The 22,074-nt window shown below is 39.1% G+C and overlaps 1 protein-coding gene across 1 annotated transcript in view; it reads right to left on the reverse strand.

Annotated features, from left to right (window-relative positions):
* Positions 1–22,074, reverse strand: part of PDLIM5 (PDZ and LIM domain 5) — a 239,259-nt gene that overhangs the window by 46,850 nt on the left and 170,335 nt on the right. The window contains exon 11 of the mRNA XM_079699411.1: positions 5,316–5,500. Within this exon, the coding sequence (XP_079555537.1) occupies positions 5,316–5,500 (185 nt within the window). The remainder of the gene's footprint in view (positions 1–5,315; positions 5,501–22,074) is intronic.

A 22,074-nucleotide genomic window follows, 5' to 3' on the forward strand; every position in this document is an offset into this window, starting at 1 on the left:
ATATTTGGTAAGATAGTAATATTTTGCATATATACTTGTGTCAAATGAAGTAAATTTACCTAAGCTGGTATTTATAACCTAAACAGAATCTAGAAAAAATATTACATAGCAAATTAGGGCACCTACATAAACACAGGAACATATTTTTAAACTTATATGACTAAATTTATGAACTTTTTAAGAATATCTAACTACTTATTGTATATAATATGAAGGTTTTGAGCACTAAAAAACCTATTAGAATACAAATATAGTGAGTTAAAATATTAGTATAAAAAAGTACAAATCCTCAATTCTGAAAAATATCAAGAAGAATCTCACCTTTTATGTATTTTTCTAGATCAAGTAAACAAGTAAACATTTATAAAGGGACTACTGCATCTGAATTATGGAAGTATTACCAAAACACAGGGCAAGCAGGCAGTAGTATTGCTAGCTTACTTAAAAACCCAAGCATGGGGGCTTCCCTGGTGGCGCAGTCGTTGGGAGCCTGCCTGCCGATGCAGGGGACACAGGTTCGTGCCCCGGTCCGGGAGGCTCCCACATGCCGCGGAGCGGCTGGGCCCGTGAGCCATGGCTGCTGAGCCTGCGCGTCCGGAGCCTGTGCTCCACGACGGGAGAGGCCACAGCAGTGAGAGGCCCGCGTACCGCAAAACAAACAAACAAAAAACTCAAGCATGGATTCTCACTTCTTTTGTATCTTGATACTTTCATGTAGACTATGAACTTTTTAACACTTTGCATCTTAAAATATTTCTCTCTTTGTCAGTCACCGGCAAGCTTGTGCATGTGTGGTGGTGTATGTTAAAACCATATGCCCGAGAAAAAGAAGAGGATCCAGTCTAAACCATAACGCTGTTACATACACACCTAGTTCCTATTTACCAACTGGTATTACGTTACTGTCTTCTTGAAAGACTTCTGGATACACAGGTTATACTACACCACAAGTGAAATGATCTAAGATTTAAAGTCAGAATTTCAATGGAGGTAACAGAAACCCCGACAGGTTCAGAATACACTTGTAGGTCTTAAAATTTCAATTAGCCCCTTCAATGCAGTCTTTTTTTTTTTTTCGGTTATCATTTCAAAACTAAATTAGTCATCCCAAATAGACAAAAGTATGACTAAAAATATCCAAAATATATGTTAGTACGTGTGTATAGATATATACTTACATACATATATATAATCTAAAGCCACATTTTCATAACATGATACCTACCTTTAATATGTTAAGATACTTCATATAGTAGAATATTCTGATATTTTCTATTCAATTTCATTTTTTAATGAAAATGCTGGCTATGATCCATTAAACTGTTTCATAATCAACTAAACAGGCCACAGACTGCATTTTAGTGATTCTAATCCCATCCTTCCCGCTCAACTGTAGGAATTACTTTAAAATGACATTATTAGTGGGGCTTCCCTGGTGGCGCAGTGGTTGAGAATCTGCCTGCCAATGCAGGGGACACGGGTTCGATCCCTAGATCTGGGAAGATCCCACATGTTGTGGAGCAACTAAGCCTCGCACCACAACTACTGAGCCCACGTGCTGCAACTACTGAAGCCCGCGCGCCTAGAGCCCGCGCTCTGCAACAAGAGAAGCCCCCGCTTGCCGCAACCAGAGAAAGCCCGCACGCAGCAACGAAGACACAACACAGCCAAAAATAAATAAGTTAAATAAATAAATTTTAAAAAAGAAAAATGTCTGAAAAATAAATAAATAAAATAAAATGACATCATTAGTGATAGGCACGCTTGGGTGATGGTAGGAGGGTGGGGGGAACAAAAAATCTTTTTTTTTTCTCCTACTTTACCCACACTAGAGCACAGCTGTGAATTATCAAGAGAAAGACACCGGAAATTCTCAATGTGAGAGAAGCACTGCCACCTGCTTAGCACTTCATCTGAGTCCACACTAGTGCAGTGACTTGCCTTTGTAGCTTTTGCACCCTTTGGTCGGAACTGTCCTTTTCACAGGTGAGTTGTGAAGAACATAAGAACCCGTCATGTGACAGTTACCACCTTCTGAATCAAAAGAACTTTCCCCATTTGCATTAGGAAGCCCTTGAAACTATTTATCAAAGACTAAGAGTAGATTCTGGGGTGTTGTTTTGTTTTGGGTTTTTTTGAAATATGGTATACTGTTAGGTAGAGTAGAATAAAAGAACTTGAGTGACTGGGAATTCTGTATTTATTTTACAATTTTTACAAAATAGCATAAAATAAGTAACTATTACATAACATAAACTAAGTGCCAGTTTGTGGCACCCAGAGCAAGATAAGCAGCAGGAGTTCTGCAAATATTTTCTGATTTGAGCTAAGCATCATGATGTAATTCAACTAAGACTTCACAATGGCAAAACATTTTCTTTCAATAATAATTAATGCTTTACACTATATAATGTATAATTTTCTATCCTGTTATAGTTTTGCTCAAATTAGATTCAGCTATACCTTCTGTAAAAAGATTAATATTTTAAATATTAACCATGTGAATCATGATTATAGTTATTTACTTGCTTTGATGATTAAATTAGATTGAGAGAAAGAAGGATTCGATCGCCCTCTTGTGGTAATTTTGCTGTAGTGTATCCTCCAGGAGTTCCACGTCAACTGGAATTTTTTCTTTTTACTCTAGTAACAGGCAGAGTGGTCTTCTGTCCATAGTTTCTGAATTTCCAAAGGCACTACATACACTTTCTGTCCTTCACAGTACATATACTTTGTAGCCTCCCTTCAGTTTCTACCTCTGAAATTTAGCCTTTTCCTTGCTCTGTTAGGAAACATTCTCCTGTTCCCTTCCAATTACCATACCAAAATTTTTTTTATGAAAGTTGCTTCCAGTATTCTAATCACATACAAAATAATTACAGCAACTCTCCATCGACATAGATAAGCTTTAAGTAAATGGAAATAATTTAAAATGTGTGGGGCTAAGGTGTCAGCATTTTTTCCAAGAGGACAGGTCTTGCTAAGTCAATTAATAGTCCAGAAATTTCAGAGGCTAATGATATTAGTCTAAACAGTTTAAGTTTTCAAAAGTAATAAAACAGGCTTTTCTTTAAAACAGTCTAGATCATATGCAGTAGCCTTTCCTCTTTCTCCCACAGCACAAAGCTTTGAGCTTCCTTGCAAAATTAGTAATGGTAATTCAAGAATATACAAAATGACACTAGGAAATAAATTTTAACAATATAAAAAATTCATGATTTCTTAAAGATAATTTACAATAAGTGAAGTTAGTGTTAATGTATCTAAATGCTATAGAAAATACAAAGATGGATTCCTAATTAATTACAAGTTCACTTTTTCCACTCTTGCGAACTGTAAAAAAAAAATGTTCTTAAATAATAAATGACCAGGCTTCCCTGGTGGCACAGTGGTTAAGAATCCACCTGCCAATGCAGGGGACACGGGTTTGATCCCTGGTCCGGGAAGATCCCACATGCCGCGGAGCAAGTAAGCCCCTGAGCCACAACTACTGAGCCCGCGTGCTGCAACTACTGAAACCCGCACACCTAGAGCCTGTGCTCTGCAACAAGAGAAGCCACTGCAATGAGAAGCCCGCACACTGCAACAATGAGTAGCCCCGCTCGCTGCCTGGGCACAGCAACAGAGACCCAATGCAGCCAAAAATAAGCAAAATAAAAAAATTTGTAAAAAATAATAAATGACCTATTTTTAAAGCTATCGTATTTTTCAAAGCAGCCCCTTGTGTATTCAGTCAATACTCATTCCAAAACTGATGAGGGAAGACTAGAAATACATAGGGGATTAGGTTAAAAATGTTCCTTCTTTGCAGAGGAACCAGAACCTTCAAAAGCAGGGTAGCATGGCATGTCTCAGTAACTGAAGATACTCTACTAAAACCACAGCCCAGATTATATATTTTTTATTTTTATTATTATTATTATTTTTTTTTTTGCGGTATGCGGGCCTCTCACTGTTGTGGCCTCTCCCGTTGCGGAGCACAGGCTCCGGACGCACAGGCTCAGCGGCCATGGCTCACGGGCCTAGCCTCTCCGCGGCATGTGGGATCTTTCCGGACCGGGGCACGAACCCATGTCCCCTGCATCGGCAGGCGGTCTCTCAACCACTGCGCCACCAGGGAAGCCCGGCCCAGATTATAAATTGGGAGCAGCAGGTAATGAGCTTGAAAAGTTAGCAGGGGTCAGAGTGGCAAAGGTCTTAATGATTAGTGAAGGAGGGGGAAACAGTCCAGCACCCGAAGCAGGAAAGTGACATGAGCAAGTGAGAGCTTTAGAAGATCACTTGCAGGAAGGACAGACTGACAGGGTGAGAAGGAGACGGGGAAATTAGTTAGGAGCTGTTTGTAAAGACCAGGGCCCGAACCAAGCCAATGGCTGTGACCACAAAGAGGAGAAAAGAAATTTGAGAAACGCTAAGATGTGGAATCATTAGGTATTAGTTACTGTGGGAATATGGGGGCTTCCATTCTAGCTTTGGTGCCTGGGTGACTGTGACGTCTCCAGAGACAGGTACGATATTTTCAGACACACTGCACTTGAGGTGCCACCTGGAAACAGTAAGGAGGTCGACAAGTTTGAGGGTATGGAGATCAGGAGACAGAGGACTGGAAATTATCAGTGGCTGGGCAGTAAAAGGAGCCTGGATGAGAGATCATTCAGGGAGAGTGTAAAGAGTGTAAAGAGGTAAGACTGAGGGTGGGATAAGCAACATTTAAGTATAGTCCCGTCTTCCTCTTAAGAGAGGTACTTTCGTCCTATAACCATAACCTTCATTCATGTTGGGAGAAGCATTTAGTCTCCTTCCATTTTGCAGATCAGAAAACTGAGGGTCAAGGTTAAGTTTATTTAAAGCTATTTATCTGTAGAAGTGAATGAAAACTCAGGTTTCCAGATGGAGCCCAAGGACAGGAAGTAAAAGACCTTTCTTCAATAATTGTTTGACGGCAGCAAGTGCTTCTGTTGTTATTTTGTATACATGATCAAAACTGAAATGTTGTATTTCCAAGGCTAACCTTCCAACAACATAGTTTGTTAATAAGACCCCAAATTTACAATTGAACCCATGCCTCCTGGGTAATCTAGGAAACCAGGCAACACTCTCAATTCTATAATTATAAATAGCAAGTGGCAACACACACAGAGAATGTTTATGAGACACTTCAGAGAGGAAAATAGCTGTACCTACTTTTCCCAGTCCTTTGTAAATCTTAGATCGTTGAGAATGGGTTTCATCAGTGAATTCTATCACATATCCCAGAACACATTTTCATAATTATACTTAAATGCAAAAAGCAAGAAATTTCTTGGGCGTAGTACCTGCTTGGTTGGGCCGTTGCCAGCTCGGTGACTTGATGCCGCCGGTGGACCCTAGAGGCTTGAAGGCGGCAGCAGTGGTGAGCCCGGTCACCCCTGGTCTGGCCGAGCCTGGGCTTCCGGGCCCCTCAGGCGTGCTCCCAGCTGCAGCTGCTGCGGCGGCCAGCAGCTGAGAGGGCTCCTGGGCGCTGCCGGAGAGAAAAGAAGGAAACATTTCTGGTGATGCGCTAGCGATCCAACTTAGCAACGATTCGTTCTTTCCTCAATTTATTAAATCTCAAAGGAAAACAAAAGTACATATATACACTACCAAACGTAAAATAGATAGCTAGTGGGAAGCAGCCGCATAGCACAGGGAGATCAGCTCGGTGCTTTGTGACCACCTAGAGGGGTGGGATAGGGAGGGTGGGAGGGAGGGAGACGCAAGAGGGAGGGGATATGGGGATATAGGTATAAGTATAGCTCATTCACTTCATTATACAGCAGAAACTAACACACCATTGTAAAGCAATTATACTCCAATAAAGATGTTTAAAAAACCCCAACTAATTAATTAACTGATATTTTAAAAAGAAAAACTCTAATACCATGACTGAGGGGCTGCGTTTTTTTAAAACAGAAAAAAAGAAAAAGGGAAGGAAAGGAGTCAGACTGCAGTTCTTTCAATGCTTTGGAAATTCTCTTTAAAAAGTTCTACCATGAGAAATGAGGCACTGAAAAACGTATACAGCCAATCCTTTTAAATAAGAAGCTAATTTCCTCTATCTCAACGTTTCAGAAGGGTCATCTAGATGAAAACAATTAATTATTGGAGACTCCCTGATCATTTCTATGAAATGGCACAGATGCTCTTTTCCTCTTCTCCACATTCTTCTAATATTTTATGAACCAAGCTTCCCTGACATCTTACCAGTCACTCACACACTCAGTCACTCATTCATGCAATAAATACTTAAGCACCTACTATATTCCAGACATTGTGTTACACAGTGGTAAACAAAAGACAACATCCACTGCCTAACGCAACATCCAGTGTTCTGTGTTCAGGATTACAGGAAAACAAGAAACAAGTCTGCCATTGTCTTCTTTCAATCAGAGCTATTTGCTTAACAGGTGGAACAGGTGGTTCCAGTTTGATTTAGAAGATCATACGGCTTTTATTATCCCAGTCATTTGTTATTTATACTTATATATCATCATTTCAAAAAGAAAATTTTAGGTAGTTCAAATGATAAAATATGCTCTTTGGAATGATGCAATACTGTAAGTTTCTCTCAAGTGAAGTATAATAATAGTAACAACAATGACAACAACAATAATACATATACATCCTACTAACTTTTCAATAGAAATTTAGCTACCGCTTGCTAAAAATTCCATGCACAGAAACTCAATTCCTTCAATACCTGAAACCAACAGCTAGAGGAATAGATCAATAAAGATAGGAGATTATATAAATGACTTTAGTAAAATAAATACCCTTAATTATACTGTTAGGTTGAAATTTCAGTGCAATTTCAAATGCAATCGTGCCCACTATACTACCAAATGACCAAGATTACCTAATTTTCCCAACGCCTCTTGAACCCTGGGTAACACCTAACAGAGCAGGCCTGAGGCTGCCTATTCTTAGGAAGGCCCGCTGCAAGGTTGCCCTTTGACCGGCTTTTGGCAGCTTGGCTGGTAAACAGTTCCCTATGGTCATATGAAAGTTTCTCCAGGGCTTCCCTGGTGGCGCAGTGGTTGAGAGACCGCCTGCCGATGCAGGGGACACGGGTTCGTGCCCCGGTCCGGGAGGATCCCACATGCCGTGGAGTGGCTGGGCCCGTGAGCCATGGCCACTGGGCCTGTGCGTCCGGAGCCTGTGCTCCACAGCGGGAGAGGCCACAACAGTGAGAGGCCCGCGTACCGCAAAAAAAAAAAAAAAAAAAAATGTTTCTCCAAAAGATAAACAGTGGCTCATTGTGCCTAAACTATATCACCAAGGTGGTTTATGATAAATACCTGCTTTCCTTCTGAGAGTCTGGAGTTTGGGCATGAACAAGGCACAGCGTGCCTACATGACAAGCCCCAGTTAAATATGTCTTAGGCACTTAGTTTCTAAAGAGCCTCTCTGGTAGAGAACACTGCACGTCTTCTCTTAACTCACTGCTCTAGGAATCCACACATCCTGTATGACCTCACTGGGAGAGGACTTGTGGAAACTTGAGCCTCCTTTCTTCCGGACTTGGTCCTGTGCACCTTTCTCCTTGCTGATTCTGCTTTGTATTCTTGCACTGTAATAACTCTCAGCCAGGAGCACTACGATGCACTAAGTTCTGTCAAGTCCTCTAGTGAGTCATCATACCTTGGGGTGGGTTCTGGGCACCTCTGACACTAAATAGTTTTGAAAAATTATATTAGAGCTATTTTAACTTTCTTGAAATACTGTTCCCTATTACTGTCCTCTCAAATTCAAGTGTAGTAGAGCCATCACCTTCTTCCAACATTTCTCATCAGTTTAATGAAAAACTCACATCTGCTTGATGTTAAAACATACTATACTATGAAAAAAATAAGCACTTTAATAATTTTTTTTTTTTTTTTTTTTTTTGCAGTAGGCGGGCCTCTCACTGTTGTGGCCTCTCCCGTTGCGGAGCACAGGCTCCGGACGCGCAGGCTCAGCGGCCATGGCTCGTGGGCCCAGCCGCTCTGCAGCATGTGGGATCTTCCCGGACCGGGGCACGAACCCGTGTCCCCTGCATCGGCAGGAGGACTCTCAACCACTGCGCCACCAGGGAAGCCCAGCACTTTAATAATTTTTATCATAAATAAAAAGTGAAAGACGGCTTACTTAATGGTAGTGCTGAACACAATTATCAGTAAAGATGACACACTAAATAATACTAATAGAAACAGGGTTTAAATGTTATAGGTCACTCCTTATAAAAGATTTGTGAGGGACAGATTATTTTACTTCTCTAAGCCTCAGTTACCTAAACTTTAAATGTGGATAATGCTTTGCTCATAAGAATTCCAGGGACTTAATTAAGATATTTATGTACAAAGTACTTAACCATACTCTAGGACACAGAATATGAGCTTAACATATGAAAAAGATAATTAATGTATTCAAATAATAAAGACTTATTTTCAGTATTTTTACACATTACAAACAAATTATTTTTGAAAGTAATAGAGAATTACAGACCATTTTAATTCTAGGGTTAATTACTCATGAGGATTTGAAAAATAAAAACAACTAATAATCCATATAGCCACAATTCTGAAAAGAGAATTTATGACCAAGCAATACTAGAATTTACAGATGAAACACATAATCTGAAAATAATAATAAAACCCAAATCATCATTTAATGTGTAATAACCTGAAATAGTTAAAATTGAATTACAGGAGAGTTGCCAACTTACTTAGAAGAAAGTGACCAGGACGACAGGAAATCAATGCCAAGCCTAGTGAAGTTAGGTTGAGGGAACTGGTTAACTGGCCCATGGTATGAAAGAAACTCAGAAGAAGCATAAGACTAATGCTCAAATATCTGACATGTGGATTCACTCTATATGGCTATGCTTTGTTTGCTGAATGTTGAGTCGAATCTATGGTGAGATAGACTAGGTTCAATAAAAGGAAGTATTTCCTAATATGAAAAATCATCCAAAGGAAACGACACTTTCCACGAGAGGTTTGTTTCCATGAGGCACTTAACAAAAGATGGAGATGCTTTAGACCAGATCTAACCATTTAGAGAGTGGAGGACCAAGTTACACGTCAGCCTGACATTTGAAGCCTTCTAAGATAGAGCTACAATCTATCTGTTCAGTCGTATCTCCTACCACTTTGCTACACAAACTATATTCTTGCCATGGCTCCTTTCTGTCCACAACTCTACATCGTTGCCAGGCTCTACATGGAAGGTGCTCCCCCACCCTCCCTCTGCTCCTGTCCAAACCCTACCCATAATTAGCAATAGGAGTAGTAGCACAATAATACCCATCATGCATCGTGTACTATGCTAAGCAATTAACATATTTTATTGAATCACTCAATCTTCTAGAAGTAAAGACACCCCCTGCTTCAATGCATGGCAGATATTAACTGCATGGCATAAAGCTACATGTCAATTTGTAATAGCTACGATTTTTCTTAATTAATAGTAACTTCTTTATGTATCTTGTCTCCTCTACTACGTTATAAACTATTTGAGGTTGGTGCATTTATTGTGACCTTGATATGTTACTTAAACTTGGTAAATTTCCTCAGTTGTAAAATGAGATTAAAATACTACTTTTAGGAACACTCCTACACTGTTGGTAGGAAAGTAAATTGGAGCAGCTACTACGGAGAACAGTATGGAGGCTCCTACAAACAGTTACCATATGATCTAGCAATCCCACTCCTGGGCATATATCTGGAAAAGACGAAAACTCTAAAGATACGTGCACCCCAATGTTCATAGCAGCACTATTTACAATAGCCAAGACATAGAAGAAACCTACGTGCCCATCGACAGATGAATAGATAAAATATGTGGTGTATACATACATACACACACACACACACACACACACACACATTGGAATATTACTCAGCCATAAAAAGAATGAAATACTGCCATTTGCAGCAACATGGATGTACCTGGAGATTATCATGCTAAGTTAAGTAAGTCAGACAAAGAAATACAAATATATGATATCACTTATATATGGAATCTAAAAAGAATGATGCAAATGAACTTATTTACAAAACAGAAACAGACTCACTGACTTAGAGAACGAACTTATAGTTACGACGGGTGATGTGTGTGCAGGGAGGGACAGACTGGGAGTTTGGGATTGACATGTACACACTGCTATATTTAAAAACAGATAACCAACAAGGACCTACTGCACAGCACGGAATGGTGCTGAATACTCTGTAATAACCTAAATGGGAAAAGAATTTGAAAAAGAATAGATACATGTATATGTATAACTGAATCACTTTGCTGTACACCTGAAACTACCACATTGTTAATCAACTGTACTCCAATATAAAATAAAAAATTTTTTAAAAGAATGAAAAAGTGCCACTTGCAGCAACACAAATGGACCTAGAGATTTTCATACTAAGTGAAGTAAGTCAGACAGAGAGGGGCAAATATCATATGCTATCACTCATGTGTGGAATCTAAAAAAAAGAGATGCAAATGAATTTATTTACAAAACAGAAATAGACTAAACAGACATACAAAACAAACTTATGGTTAACAAAGGGGAAAAGGGCGGGGGGATAAATTAGGAGTTTGGGATTAACAGATACACACTACTACATATAAAATAAACAACTAGGACCTACTGTATGGCAGTAGAGATAATACATGTAACACATGTAAAGTACTGAGCACAGTGCTGAGAAGAGTATATGCTCAGCATATATATATCTACCCTAGCTAGATATTACAGGATATATCTTGTAATATCTAGCTAGGATATCCAGGAAGAAATACATTCACCAAATAAACATCCTCCATCTGTACTAATAATTCTGCTTCTAAATGTAGTTTGTAGATAGTTCTGGTCCAGGATTTTGAGACCAGGTACAATCCTGCTTCCTCAATTTTAAATAACACAATATTTCTTAAAATTCCCATGGACTATAATTCATAAGCAAAAAAAGTTTTCATTTTTTTTATTGTATCCTTTGTACATAGTCTTGTATATATTCTCTCCCAAAAAGTCTAAGGTGTTTACATCTTAAACAGTACTCTTTAGATACAGAGTGTGCAGATTATAAAGAATTTATAAAAATCTAAGTTATAAGCAAGAAAGTTCTTCCATTTACATTTATATTCAGGACTGGTCAGTAAAGTTAATCTCTGGGGAAATACAGCTCTATCAACTTAAAATATTTAATGTAGTAATGGGAAAATATTAGGTTTTATCTAGACAATCACATATTGGAATATATGATGTATAGGTCTCTAAAAATCCCATGTCTTTTTTTCTAATTTTTAACTGTTAGCTACTATTTAAAGAAAATACATAAACATTAGGTATTGTGTATTAAAGATTGAAAAATTAGTAAAGTCACTGGTTATGTAATTTTATATTTGGGAAAAAAATGTTATCAGTAATTGCTAACAGCAAAATATTTCAAACTGATGACTAATTTATTAATGTAATATGTCATGAATACTTAGATTGGTATCTTATTTCTGAAGTAATGACTCATATATATTTTTTCTAAATTTAAATTGTTTAAGGTATACCTAAACTCTAAACAAAATTAAAATGCTTTCTGAAAGATTCCAGTGAGGAAATCAGAGCAAATCCATAAATACTGTTGGCTAATACCACAGAAGCTAACAATCAAATATGGTTATTTTCACTAGTCTGCCAAATAAACAAGCACAGAAATAAAATGTTAAATTAATATGACTTCCATCTCAAGAATACCAAAGATTCTGTTTCATATTTAAAAAACTGAAAATGGAGAAAAACATACTGACAGAGCAAAGGTTTCTTTTCAAAACTGAGCTAATGAGGACAAAAGAAAAACGAAGAGAAGTTAACTTTCAGTGTCAGCAACCTGATTTATCTTGAGTTTACATTCTTTTCCCACATTTGTTTAACTATTACAACAAATCAATTTCAGCTGCAGATTGGAAACAGTTGGAAATTTCAAGTCTATTTTCAAAGGAAAATCTCTGTTCAAAGAGTAATCTCGACAGAGCCTGTGCTCCGCAACGGGAGAGGCCACAACAGTGAGAGGCCTGCGTACTGCAAAAAAAAAAAAAAAAAAAAAGAATAATCTCGAGGTAACTTTTATTCTAATTACACATTTAAATTTTTTTAAAAGCCAGCTGTACATTGCAGGTTTAATTATCAGTGTTTAAACTACACAGTTTTTAGCTAAAGTTTTACAAAAATTGATATACTTATACATAGATTCTGAAGTAGTAGGAAAGGAGTATTTCTGGAAGGTCATGATTATAAACAACTTTTAATTTCAATAGAATTCTCCTGTCAGAACTCTATGAAAGGACCTAGATGTACAGCAGTCATGAGTCTCCTTTGTCCCAGAATCCTATTTACAAGAAAATTTTTTGTATTTTCCTAAGCAAAATTCTTTAACTTAGACAATTTGTATCAAAATTCAACATGTTAAATATACTATAATGGAAAGACACAATTCTGGTATTATACTACACTTTATTATAATTTTAAAGATTACTGTTATACAAAAGCAAACATCAGAGATAAAATACCTCTGACATTAACCCAACTGCTCTTTTGGTACTCCTCTCACTGAAGTGGCAAGGTGTCCTCAGGAAACCCTGCACTCCAGCTTTGCAGAATGCCAACTATCTTACCTTGTTAAGAACCATTTTCCTTTCCCGAATATCGAAACATATTTAGTTTGTGCCTATTGCTGTTAATAAAAAGTAATGTATGACTACTAACACTTCCTCTAGAAGTGGGGGCATGGATAAATATTCAGTTAGCCCATAAGTACAGGCATACCTTTTTTTCAAAAACAAAAAGTTTATTTAAACAATAAGACACCTGACTTGAAGGAAAAACTATCTAGGATTCATTTCTTTTAGAGTAAATTTTCCTGCTTACAGATTGCCTTACATGTAACAACTACATACAAAAACGTTATAAACTGTCCTCAGTTTTACAATGATAAATGAAAACCATTAAAATTCTCCAATCAAACAAGGTATGCCAGGATTTTTATGTTGTTCTTTTTCTGTTAAAACAGGGAGAGCAAAATAACTTACTGGAATATAAAGCTAAAAGCTGAATGAGCATGGTACTAATGGAGAAAGGGAGTATTTTCTCATAATCAGCATTTTTCCCCATCCCATCTCCATTTGATGTCAATCAATGCTTAGAGCATGCCATTAGGTTCTCAAAGGAACCTTTTATTCCAAGGGTAGTTAGTAACCTATCTTTGTACAGACTTAGCCCTGACAATGTAATATTTCTGCTCATTTAACAATCACAATTCCACAAATATAAAATAATTTCGGGTATATTTTTTCTTAGAGCAAAATGTACAATGACCTCTTGTACATTTTTCTGTTTGTCTCCCTGTTTAAACATCCCCCTTAAAAGTAATCCAGAATTATACAGGGACACCTCATTTTATTGCACTTTACTGTGCTTTGCACACATTGCATTTTTTTTTTACAACTTGAAGGTTTGTGGCAACCCTGCATCAAGCAAGTCTATTGGCATCATTTTTCCAAAAGCATTTCCTGCTAACTTAGTGTCTCTGTGCCATATTTTGGTAATCCTCACAATATTTCAAACTTTTTCATTATTATTACATTTGTTATGGTGATCGGTGATCAGTGATCTTTCATGTTACTACTGCAAAAAGATTATGACTCACTGAAGGCTCAGATGATGGTTAGCATTTTTAAGCAATAAAGTATTTTTAAATTAAGGTATATACATTAACTTTAGACATAATGCTATTGCACACTTAACAGAATACAATATAGTGTGAACATAACTTTTATATAAATGTACTGGGAAACCAAAAAATTTGTGACTCACTTTATTGCATTATTTACCTTATTGCAATGGTTTGGAACCAAACCCATAATATCTCTGAGATATGCTTTTAATTAAGTATATTGAGAATATCCATAACAGTGGGTAGGACACAAACACATGATCAACAGGCAGCCTGTGTCATATCATGCTTTTACGAATTATAGTCATAGTTGTACCCTCTGTCATTAATTTTATGTTCTGTCAGAAAAAATATAGTCATTTCATTAAGATTATACCTTTAGAAGATGGCGGAAGAGTAAGACGCGGAGATCACCTTCCTCCCCACAGATACATCAGAAATTCATCTACACGTGGAACAACTCCAACAGAACACCTACTGAACGCTGACAGAAGACCTCAGACCCCCCAAAAGGCAAGAAACTCCCCACATGCCTGGGTAGGTCAAAAGAAAAAAAAGAATAAACAGAGACAATAGGATATGGACGGGACCTGCACCAGTGGGAGGGAGCCGTGAAGGAGGGAAGGTTTCTACACACTACAAGCCCCTTCGTGGGCGGAGACTGCAGGTGGCGGAGGGGGAAGCTTCGGAGTGGCGGAGGAGAGCACAGCAACAGGGGTGCGGAGGGCAAAGCGGAGAGATTCTGGCACAGAGAATCGGTGCCCTCAGGCACACACCAGCCCGAGAGGCTTGTCTGCTCGGCCGCCGGGGCGGGCGGGGCTGGGAGCTGAGGCTCCGGTATCGGCTTTCAGTCGGAGCGCAGGGAGAGGACTGGGGCTGGCGGCAGGAAGAGAGCCTGAAGGAGTTAGTGCACCACGGCTAGCCCGGAGGGAGTCCGGGGAAAGGGTCTGGAGCTACCGGAGAGGCAAGAGACTTTTTTCCCTTTTGTTGCCTGGTGCGCGAGGAGAGGGCATTAAGAGGGCTGCTTGGGGAGGCGCCGGAGACAGGCGCGAGCCGCGGGTAAGGCGCGGACCTCGGAGACGGGCGTGGGACGCTGGGGCGCCGGCCGCCACCGCTGGCCGCCGGCCGCCGCCGCAAGGCCTGTGTGCGAGCGCGGGTCACTGTCCGCCCCGCCTTCCGGGGGGCCTGTGCACCCCGCCACTGCCGGGGTCCCGGGACCTGGGGACGGCTTTCCCGGGAGGGCGCACGGAGCGCCACGGGCTGCTGCAACGTCACGCCGGCCTCTGCCGCCGCAGGCCCGCCCCACACTGCGCGCCCCTCCCTCCCCTCTGCCTGAGTGAGCCAGAGCCCCCGAATCAGCGGCCCCTTTAAACCCGTCCTGTCTGAGCGAAGAACGGACGCCCTCCGGCGACCTACGTGCAGAGGCGGGGCCAGGTCCAAGGCTGAGACCCGGGAGTTGTGAGAGCAGAGACAGGGAAATCTCTCTGTGCAGCCTCGGAGGCAGCGGATTAAAGCTCCACGGTCCATTTGATGTGCCCCGCGTCTGTGGAGTGCATGAACGGACAGCGAATCATCCCAAATTGAGGAAGTGGACTTTGAGGACAAGATTTAAGACTTTCCCCCCTTTTTCCTCTTTTTACAACGAATTATCCCAAATTAAGGAGGTGGACTTAGCAAGATTTCAGACTTCTCGCCCTTTTCCTCTTTTTACAACGAATTATCCCAAATCGAGGAGGTGGACTTGGAGAGCAAGATTTTTTATTTTTCCCCCTGCTCTCTTTTTGTGAATGTGTATGTGTAATCTTCTGTGTAAGATTCTCTCTGTATAGCTTTGCTTCCACCATATGTCCCAGGGTTCTATCGGTCCGTGTTTTTTTTTCAATAATTACTTTTTAATTTTAATGACGCTATTATATTTCATACTTTATTCTATTTTACTTTACCTGCTCTTTCTTTTTTTCCTACCTTCCCTTCCTCCCTCCGCTCCTCCTTTCCTTCTTTCTTTTTCTTTCCTCCCTCCCTCCCTCGTGTCTTTCTTTCTTTCTTTCCTTCCTCCCTCCCTCCCTCCCTTCTTCCATTCACTCTTCCTTTTGCTTTCATTCCTCCCTCCCTTCCTCCTTTCTTTCCTTCTTTCCATCCTCCCTCCCTCCCTCCCTCCTTTCTTTCTTTCTTCCTTCCTTCCTTTCTTCCCTTCTTCCTTTCTTTCCCTCTCTCTTTCTTTCTTCTACTAATTCTTTCTTTCTACTTTTTCTCACTGTTATTCTGAGCCGGGTGGATGAAAGGCTCTTGGTGCTGCAGCCAGGAGTTAGTGTTGTGCCTCTGAAGTGGGAGAGCCAACTTCAGGACACGGGTCCACAAGAGACCTCCCAGCTCCACATAATATCAAGCAGCGAAAATCTACCAGGGATCTCCATCTCAACACCAGCACCCAGCTTCAGTCAACGACCAGCAAGCTACAGTGCTGGTCACCCTATGCCAAGCAACTAGCAAGGCAGGAACACAACCCCACCCATTAGCAGAGAGGATACCTAAAAACATAATAAGGCCACAGGCACCCCAAAACACACCACCGGACGTGGACCTGTCCACCAGAAAGGCAAGATCGAGCCTCGGCCACCAGAACACAGGCATTAGTCCCCCCCACCAGGAAGCCTACACAACCTACTGAAACAACCTTAGCCACGGGGGACAGACACCAAAAACAACGGGAACTACGAATCTGCAGCCTGCAAAAAGGAGACCCCAAACACAGTAACATAAGCAAAATGAGAAAGCAGAAAAACATACAGCAGGTGAAGGAGCAAGATAAAAACCTACCAGACCTAACAAATGAAGAGGTAATAGGCAGTCTACCTGAAAAAGAATTCAGAATAATGATAGTAAAGCTGATCCAAGATTCTATTTCCAAGATCCAAAATCTTGGAAATAGAATAGACAATATGCAAGAAACAGTTAACAAGGACCTAGAAGAACTAAAGATGAATCAAGCATCGATTAAAAACACAATAAATGAAATAAAAAATACTCTAGATGGGATCAATAGCAGAATAACTGAGGCAGAAGAACGGATAAGTGAGGTGGAAGATAAAATAGTGGAAATAACTGATGCAGAGCAAAATAAAGAAAAAAGAATGAAAAGAACAGAGGAGACCTCTGGGACAACATTAAACGCACCAACATTCGAATTATAGGGGTTCCAGAAGAAGAAGAGAAAAAGAAAGGGACTGAGAAAATATTTGAAGAGATTATAGTTGAAAACTTCCCTAATATGGGAAAGGAAATAGTTAATCAAGTTCAGGAGGCACAGAGAGTCCCATACAGAATAAATCCAAGGAGAAATATGCCAAGACACATATTAATCAAACTGTCAAAAATTAAACACAAAGAAATCATATTAAAAGCAGCAAGGGAAAAACAACAAATAACACACAAGGGAATCCCCATCAGGTTAAAAGCTGATCTCTCAGCAGAAACTCTACAAGCCAGAAGGGAGTGGCAGGACATAATTAAAGTGATGAAGGAGAGAAACCTGCAACCAAGATTACTCTACCCAGCAAGGATCTCATTCAGATTTGATGGAGAAATTAAAACGTTTACAGACAAGCAAAAGCTGAGAGAGTTCAGCACCACCAAACCAGCTTTACAACAAATGCTAAAGGAACTTCTCTAGGCAAGAAACACAACAGAAGGACTATACCTACAATAACGAACCCAAAGCCATTAAGGAAATGGGAATAGGAACATACATATCAATAATTACCTTAAATGTAAATGGACTAAATGCTCCCACCAAAAGACACAGAGTGGCTGAATGGATACAAAAACAAGACCCATATATATGCTGTCTACAAGAGACCCACTTCAGACCTAGAGACACATACAGATTGAAAGTAAGGGGATGGAAAAAGATATTCCATGCAAATGGAAATCAAAAGAAAGCTGGAGTAGCAATTCTTATATCAGACAAAATAGACTTTAAAATAAAGACTATTAGAAGAGACAAAGAAGGACACTACATAACGATAAAGGGATCGATCCAAGAAGAAGATATAACAATTGTAAATATTTATGCACCCAACACAGGAGCACCTCAATACATAAGGCAAATACTAACAGCCATAAAAGGGGAAATCGACAGTAACACAATCATAGTAGGGGACTTTAACACCCCACTTTCACCAATGGACAGATCATCCAAAATGAAAATAAATAAGGAAACACAAGCTTTAAATGATACATTAAACAAGATGGACTTAGTTGATATTTATAGGACATTCCATCCCAAAACAACAGAATACACATTTTTCTCAAGTGCTCATGGAACATTCTCCAGGATAGATCATATCTTGGGTCACAAATCAAGCCTTGGTAAATTTAAGAAAATTGAAATTGTATCAAGTATCTTTTCCGACCACAATGCTATGAGACTAGACATCAATTACAGGAAAAGATCTGTAAAAAATACAAACACATGGAGGCTAAACAATACACTACTCAATAATGAAGTGATCACTGAAGAAATCAAAGAGGAAATTAAAAAATACCTAGAAACAAATGACAATGGAGACACGACGACCCAAAACCTATGGGACGCAGCAAAAGCAGTTCTAAGGGGGAAGTTTATAGCAATACAATCCCACCTTAAGAAACAGGAAACATTTCGAGTAAACAACCTGACCCTGCACCTAAAGCAATTAGAGAAAGAAGAACAAAAAACCCCCAAAGTTAGCAGAAGGAAAGAAATCATAAAGATCAGATCAGAAATAAATGAAAAAGAAATGAAGGAAACGATAGCAAAGATCAACCAAACTAAAAGCTGGTTCTTTGAGAAGATAAACAAAATTGACAAACCATTAGCCAGACTCATCAAGAAAAGAAGGGAGAAGACTCAAATCAATAGAATTAGAAATGAAAAAGGAGAAGTAACAACTGACACTGCAGAAATACAAAAGATCATGAGAGATTACTATAAGCAACTCTATGCCAGTAAAATGGACAACCTGGAAGAAATGGACAAATTCTTAGAAATGCACAACCTACCAAGACTGACTCAGGAAGAAATAGAAAATATGAATAGACCAATCACAAGCACTGAAATTGAAACTGTGATTAAAAATCTTCCATCAAACAAAAGCCCAGGACCAGATGGCTTCACAGGAGAATTCTATCAAACATTTAGAGAAGAGCTAACACCCATCCTTCTCAAACTCTTCCAAACAATATCAGAGGAAGGAACACTCCCAAACTCATTCTACGAGGCCACCATCACCTTGATACCAAAACCAGGCAAGGATGTCACAAAGAAAGAAAACTACAGGCCAATATCACTGATGAACATAGATGCAAAAATCCTCAACAAAATACTAGCAAACAGAATCCAACAGCACATTAAAAGGATCATACACCATGATCAAGTGGGGTTTATTCCAGGAATGCAAGGATTCTTCAATATACGCAAATCAATCAATGTGATACACCATATTAACAAGTTGAAGGAGAAAAACCATATGATCATCTCAATAGATGCAGAGAAAGCTTTCGACAAAATTCAACACCCATTTATGATAAAAACTCTGCAGAAAGTAGGCATAGAGGGAACCTTCCTCAACATAATAAAGGCCATATATGACAAACCCACAGCCAACATTGTCCTCAATGGTGAAAAACTGAAACCATTTCCACTAAGATCAGGAACAAGACAAGGCTGCCCACTCTCACCACTCTTATTCAACATAGTTTTGGAAGTTTTAGCCACAGCAATCAGAGAAGAAAAGGAAATAAAAGGAATCCAAATTGGAAAAGAAGAAGTAAAGCTGTCACTGTTTGCAGATGACATGATACTATACATAGAGAATCCTAAAGATGCTACCGAAAAACTACTAGAGCTAATCAATGAATTTGGTAAAGTAGCAGGATACAAAATTAATGTACAGAAATCTCTGGCATTCCTGTACACTAATGATGAAAAATCTGAAAATGAAATCAAGAAAACACTCCCATTTACCATTGCCACAAAAAGAATAAAATATCTAGGAATAAACCTACCTAAGGAGACAAAAGACCTGGATGCAGATAATTATAAGACACTGATGAAAGAAATTAAAGATGATACAAATAGATGGAGAGATATACCATGCTCCTGGATTGGAAGAATCAATATTGTGAAAATGACTCTACTACCCAAAGCAATCTACAGATTCAATGCAATCCCTATCAAACTACCACTGGCATTTTTCACAGAACTAGAACAAAAAATTTCAAAATTTGTTTGGAAAAACAAAAGACCCTGAATAGCCAAAGCAATCTTGAGAACGAAAAACGGAGCTGGAGGAATCAGGCTCCCTGACTTCAGACTATACTACAAAGCTACAGTAATTAAGACAGTATGGTACTGGCATAAAAACAGAAAGATAGATCAGTGGATCAGGATAGAAAGCCCAGAGATAAACCCACGCACATATGGCCAACTTATCTTTGATAAAGGAGGCAGGAATGTACAGTGGAGAAAGGACAGCCTCTTCAATAAGTGGTGCTGGGAAAACTGGACAGGGACATGTAAAAGTTTGAGACTAGATCATTCCCTAACACCATACACAAAAATAAGCTCAAAATGGATTAAAGACCTAAATGTAAGGCCAGAAACTATCAAACTCTTAGAGGAAAACATAGGCAGAACACTCTATGACATAAATCACAGCAAGATCCTTTTGGACCCACCTCCTAGAGAAATGGAACTAAAAACAAAGATAAACAAATGGGACCTAATGAAACTTCAAAGCTTTTGCACAGCAAAGGAAACCGTAAACAAGACCAAAAGACAACCCTCAGAATGGGAGAAAATATTTGCAAATGAAGCAACTGACAAAGGATTAATCTCCAAAATTTTTAAACAGCTCATGCAGCTCAATAGCAAAAAAACAAACAACCCAATCCAAAAATGGGCAGAAGACTTAAATAGGCATTTCTCCAAAGAAGATATACAGACTGCCAACAAACACATGAAAGAATGATCAACATCATTAATCATTAGAGAAATGCAAATCAAAACTACAATGAGATATCATCTCACACCAGTCAGAATGGCCATCATCAAGAAATCTAGAAACAATAAATGCTGGAGAGGGTGTGGAGAAAAGGGAACACTCTTGCACTGCTGGTGGGAATGTGAATTGGTACAGCCACTATGGAGAACAGTATGGAGGTTCCTTAAAAAACTAAAAATAGAACTACCATATGACCCAGCAATCCCACTACTAGGCATATACCCTGAGAAAACCATAATTCAAAAAGAGACATGTACCAAAATGTTCATTGCAGCTCTATTCACAATAGCCCAGAGCTGGAAACAACCTAAGTGTCCATCATCGGATGAATGGATAAAGAAGATGTGGCACATATATACAATGGAATATTACTCAGCCATAAAAAGAAACGAAACTGAGCTAGTTGTAATGAGGTGGATAGACCTAGAGTCTGTCATACAGAGTGAAGTAAGTCAGAAAGAGAAAGACAAATACCATATGCTAACACATATATATGGAATTAAAAAAAAAATGTCATGAAGAACCTAGGGCTAAAACGGGAATAAAGACACAGACCTACTTGAGAATGGACTTGAGGATATGGGGAGGGGGAAGGGTAAGCTGTGACAAAGGGAAAGAGAGGCATGGACATATATACACTACCAAACGTAAGGTAGATAGATGGAGGGAAGCAGCCGCAGAACACAGGGAGCTCAGCTCGGTGCTTTGTGACCGCCTGGAGGGGTGGGATGGGGAGGGTGGGAGGGAGGGAGATGCATTAGGGAAGGGATGTGGGAACAGATATGTATGTATGACTGATTCACTTTGTTATAAAGCAGAAACTAATAAAAAAAAAAGATTATACCTTTAGTAAACACTTAAGATGTTTTTATGTTATACCTAATAATTTTAGCATAATTGTTAAGTTTAGGAGAAAAATTCACTTTTGTGTTTCAGTATTTCCCAGAAATGGAGAAAATTAAGTTGTTTGCCCACATAAAACCTTCATATCTATGAGCTATAAGACAGTAGCCAATCAAAACCAATTATTTTATTATTCTTTTTCATTTTTTCCAAAGGTATAAAGGTATGTTTTATTAAACATTTAACTCTTCTCATATAGCAACATCCATGCAATAAAAAACAGGGTTCTACTCTAAGTTAAATACTTGTACTATTACTCGTAATTTCATACCAAATATCAAATGTGCTAATAAAAGATGTCACAAAGGATTAAAAGGCAAGTTAATAATCATACAAAATAACATGCTTGTGCATTATCACTGCATTGAAATTACGGTTAATTTAAAACTGGATGCAAATCAGCTCTA

This window comes from Hyperoodon ampullatus (genome assembly GCF_949752795.1).
Source record: "Hyperoodon ampullatus genome assembly, chromosome: 1".
Classification (NCBI taxonomy): domain Eukaryota; kingdom Metazoa; phylum Chordata; class Mammalia; order Artiodactyla; family Ziphiidae; genus Hyperoodon; species Hyperoodon ampullatus.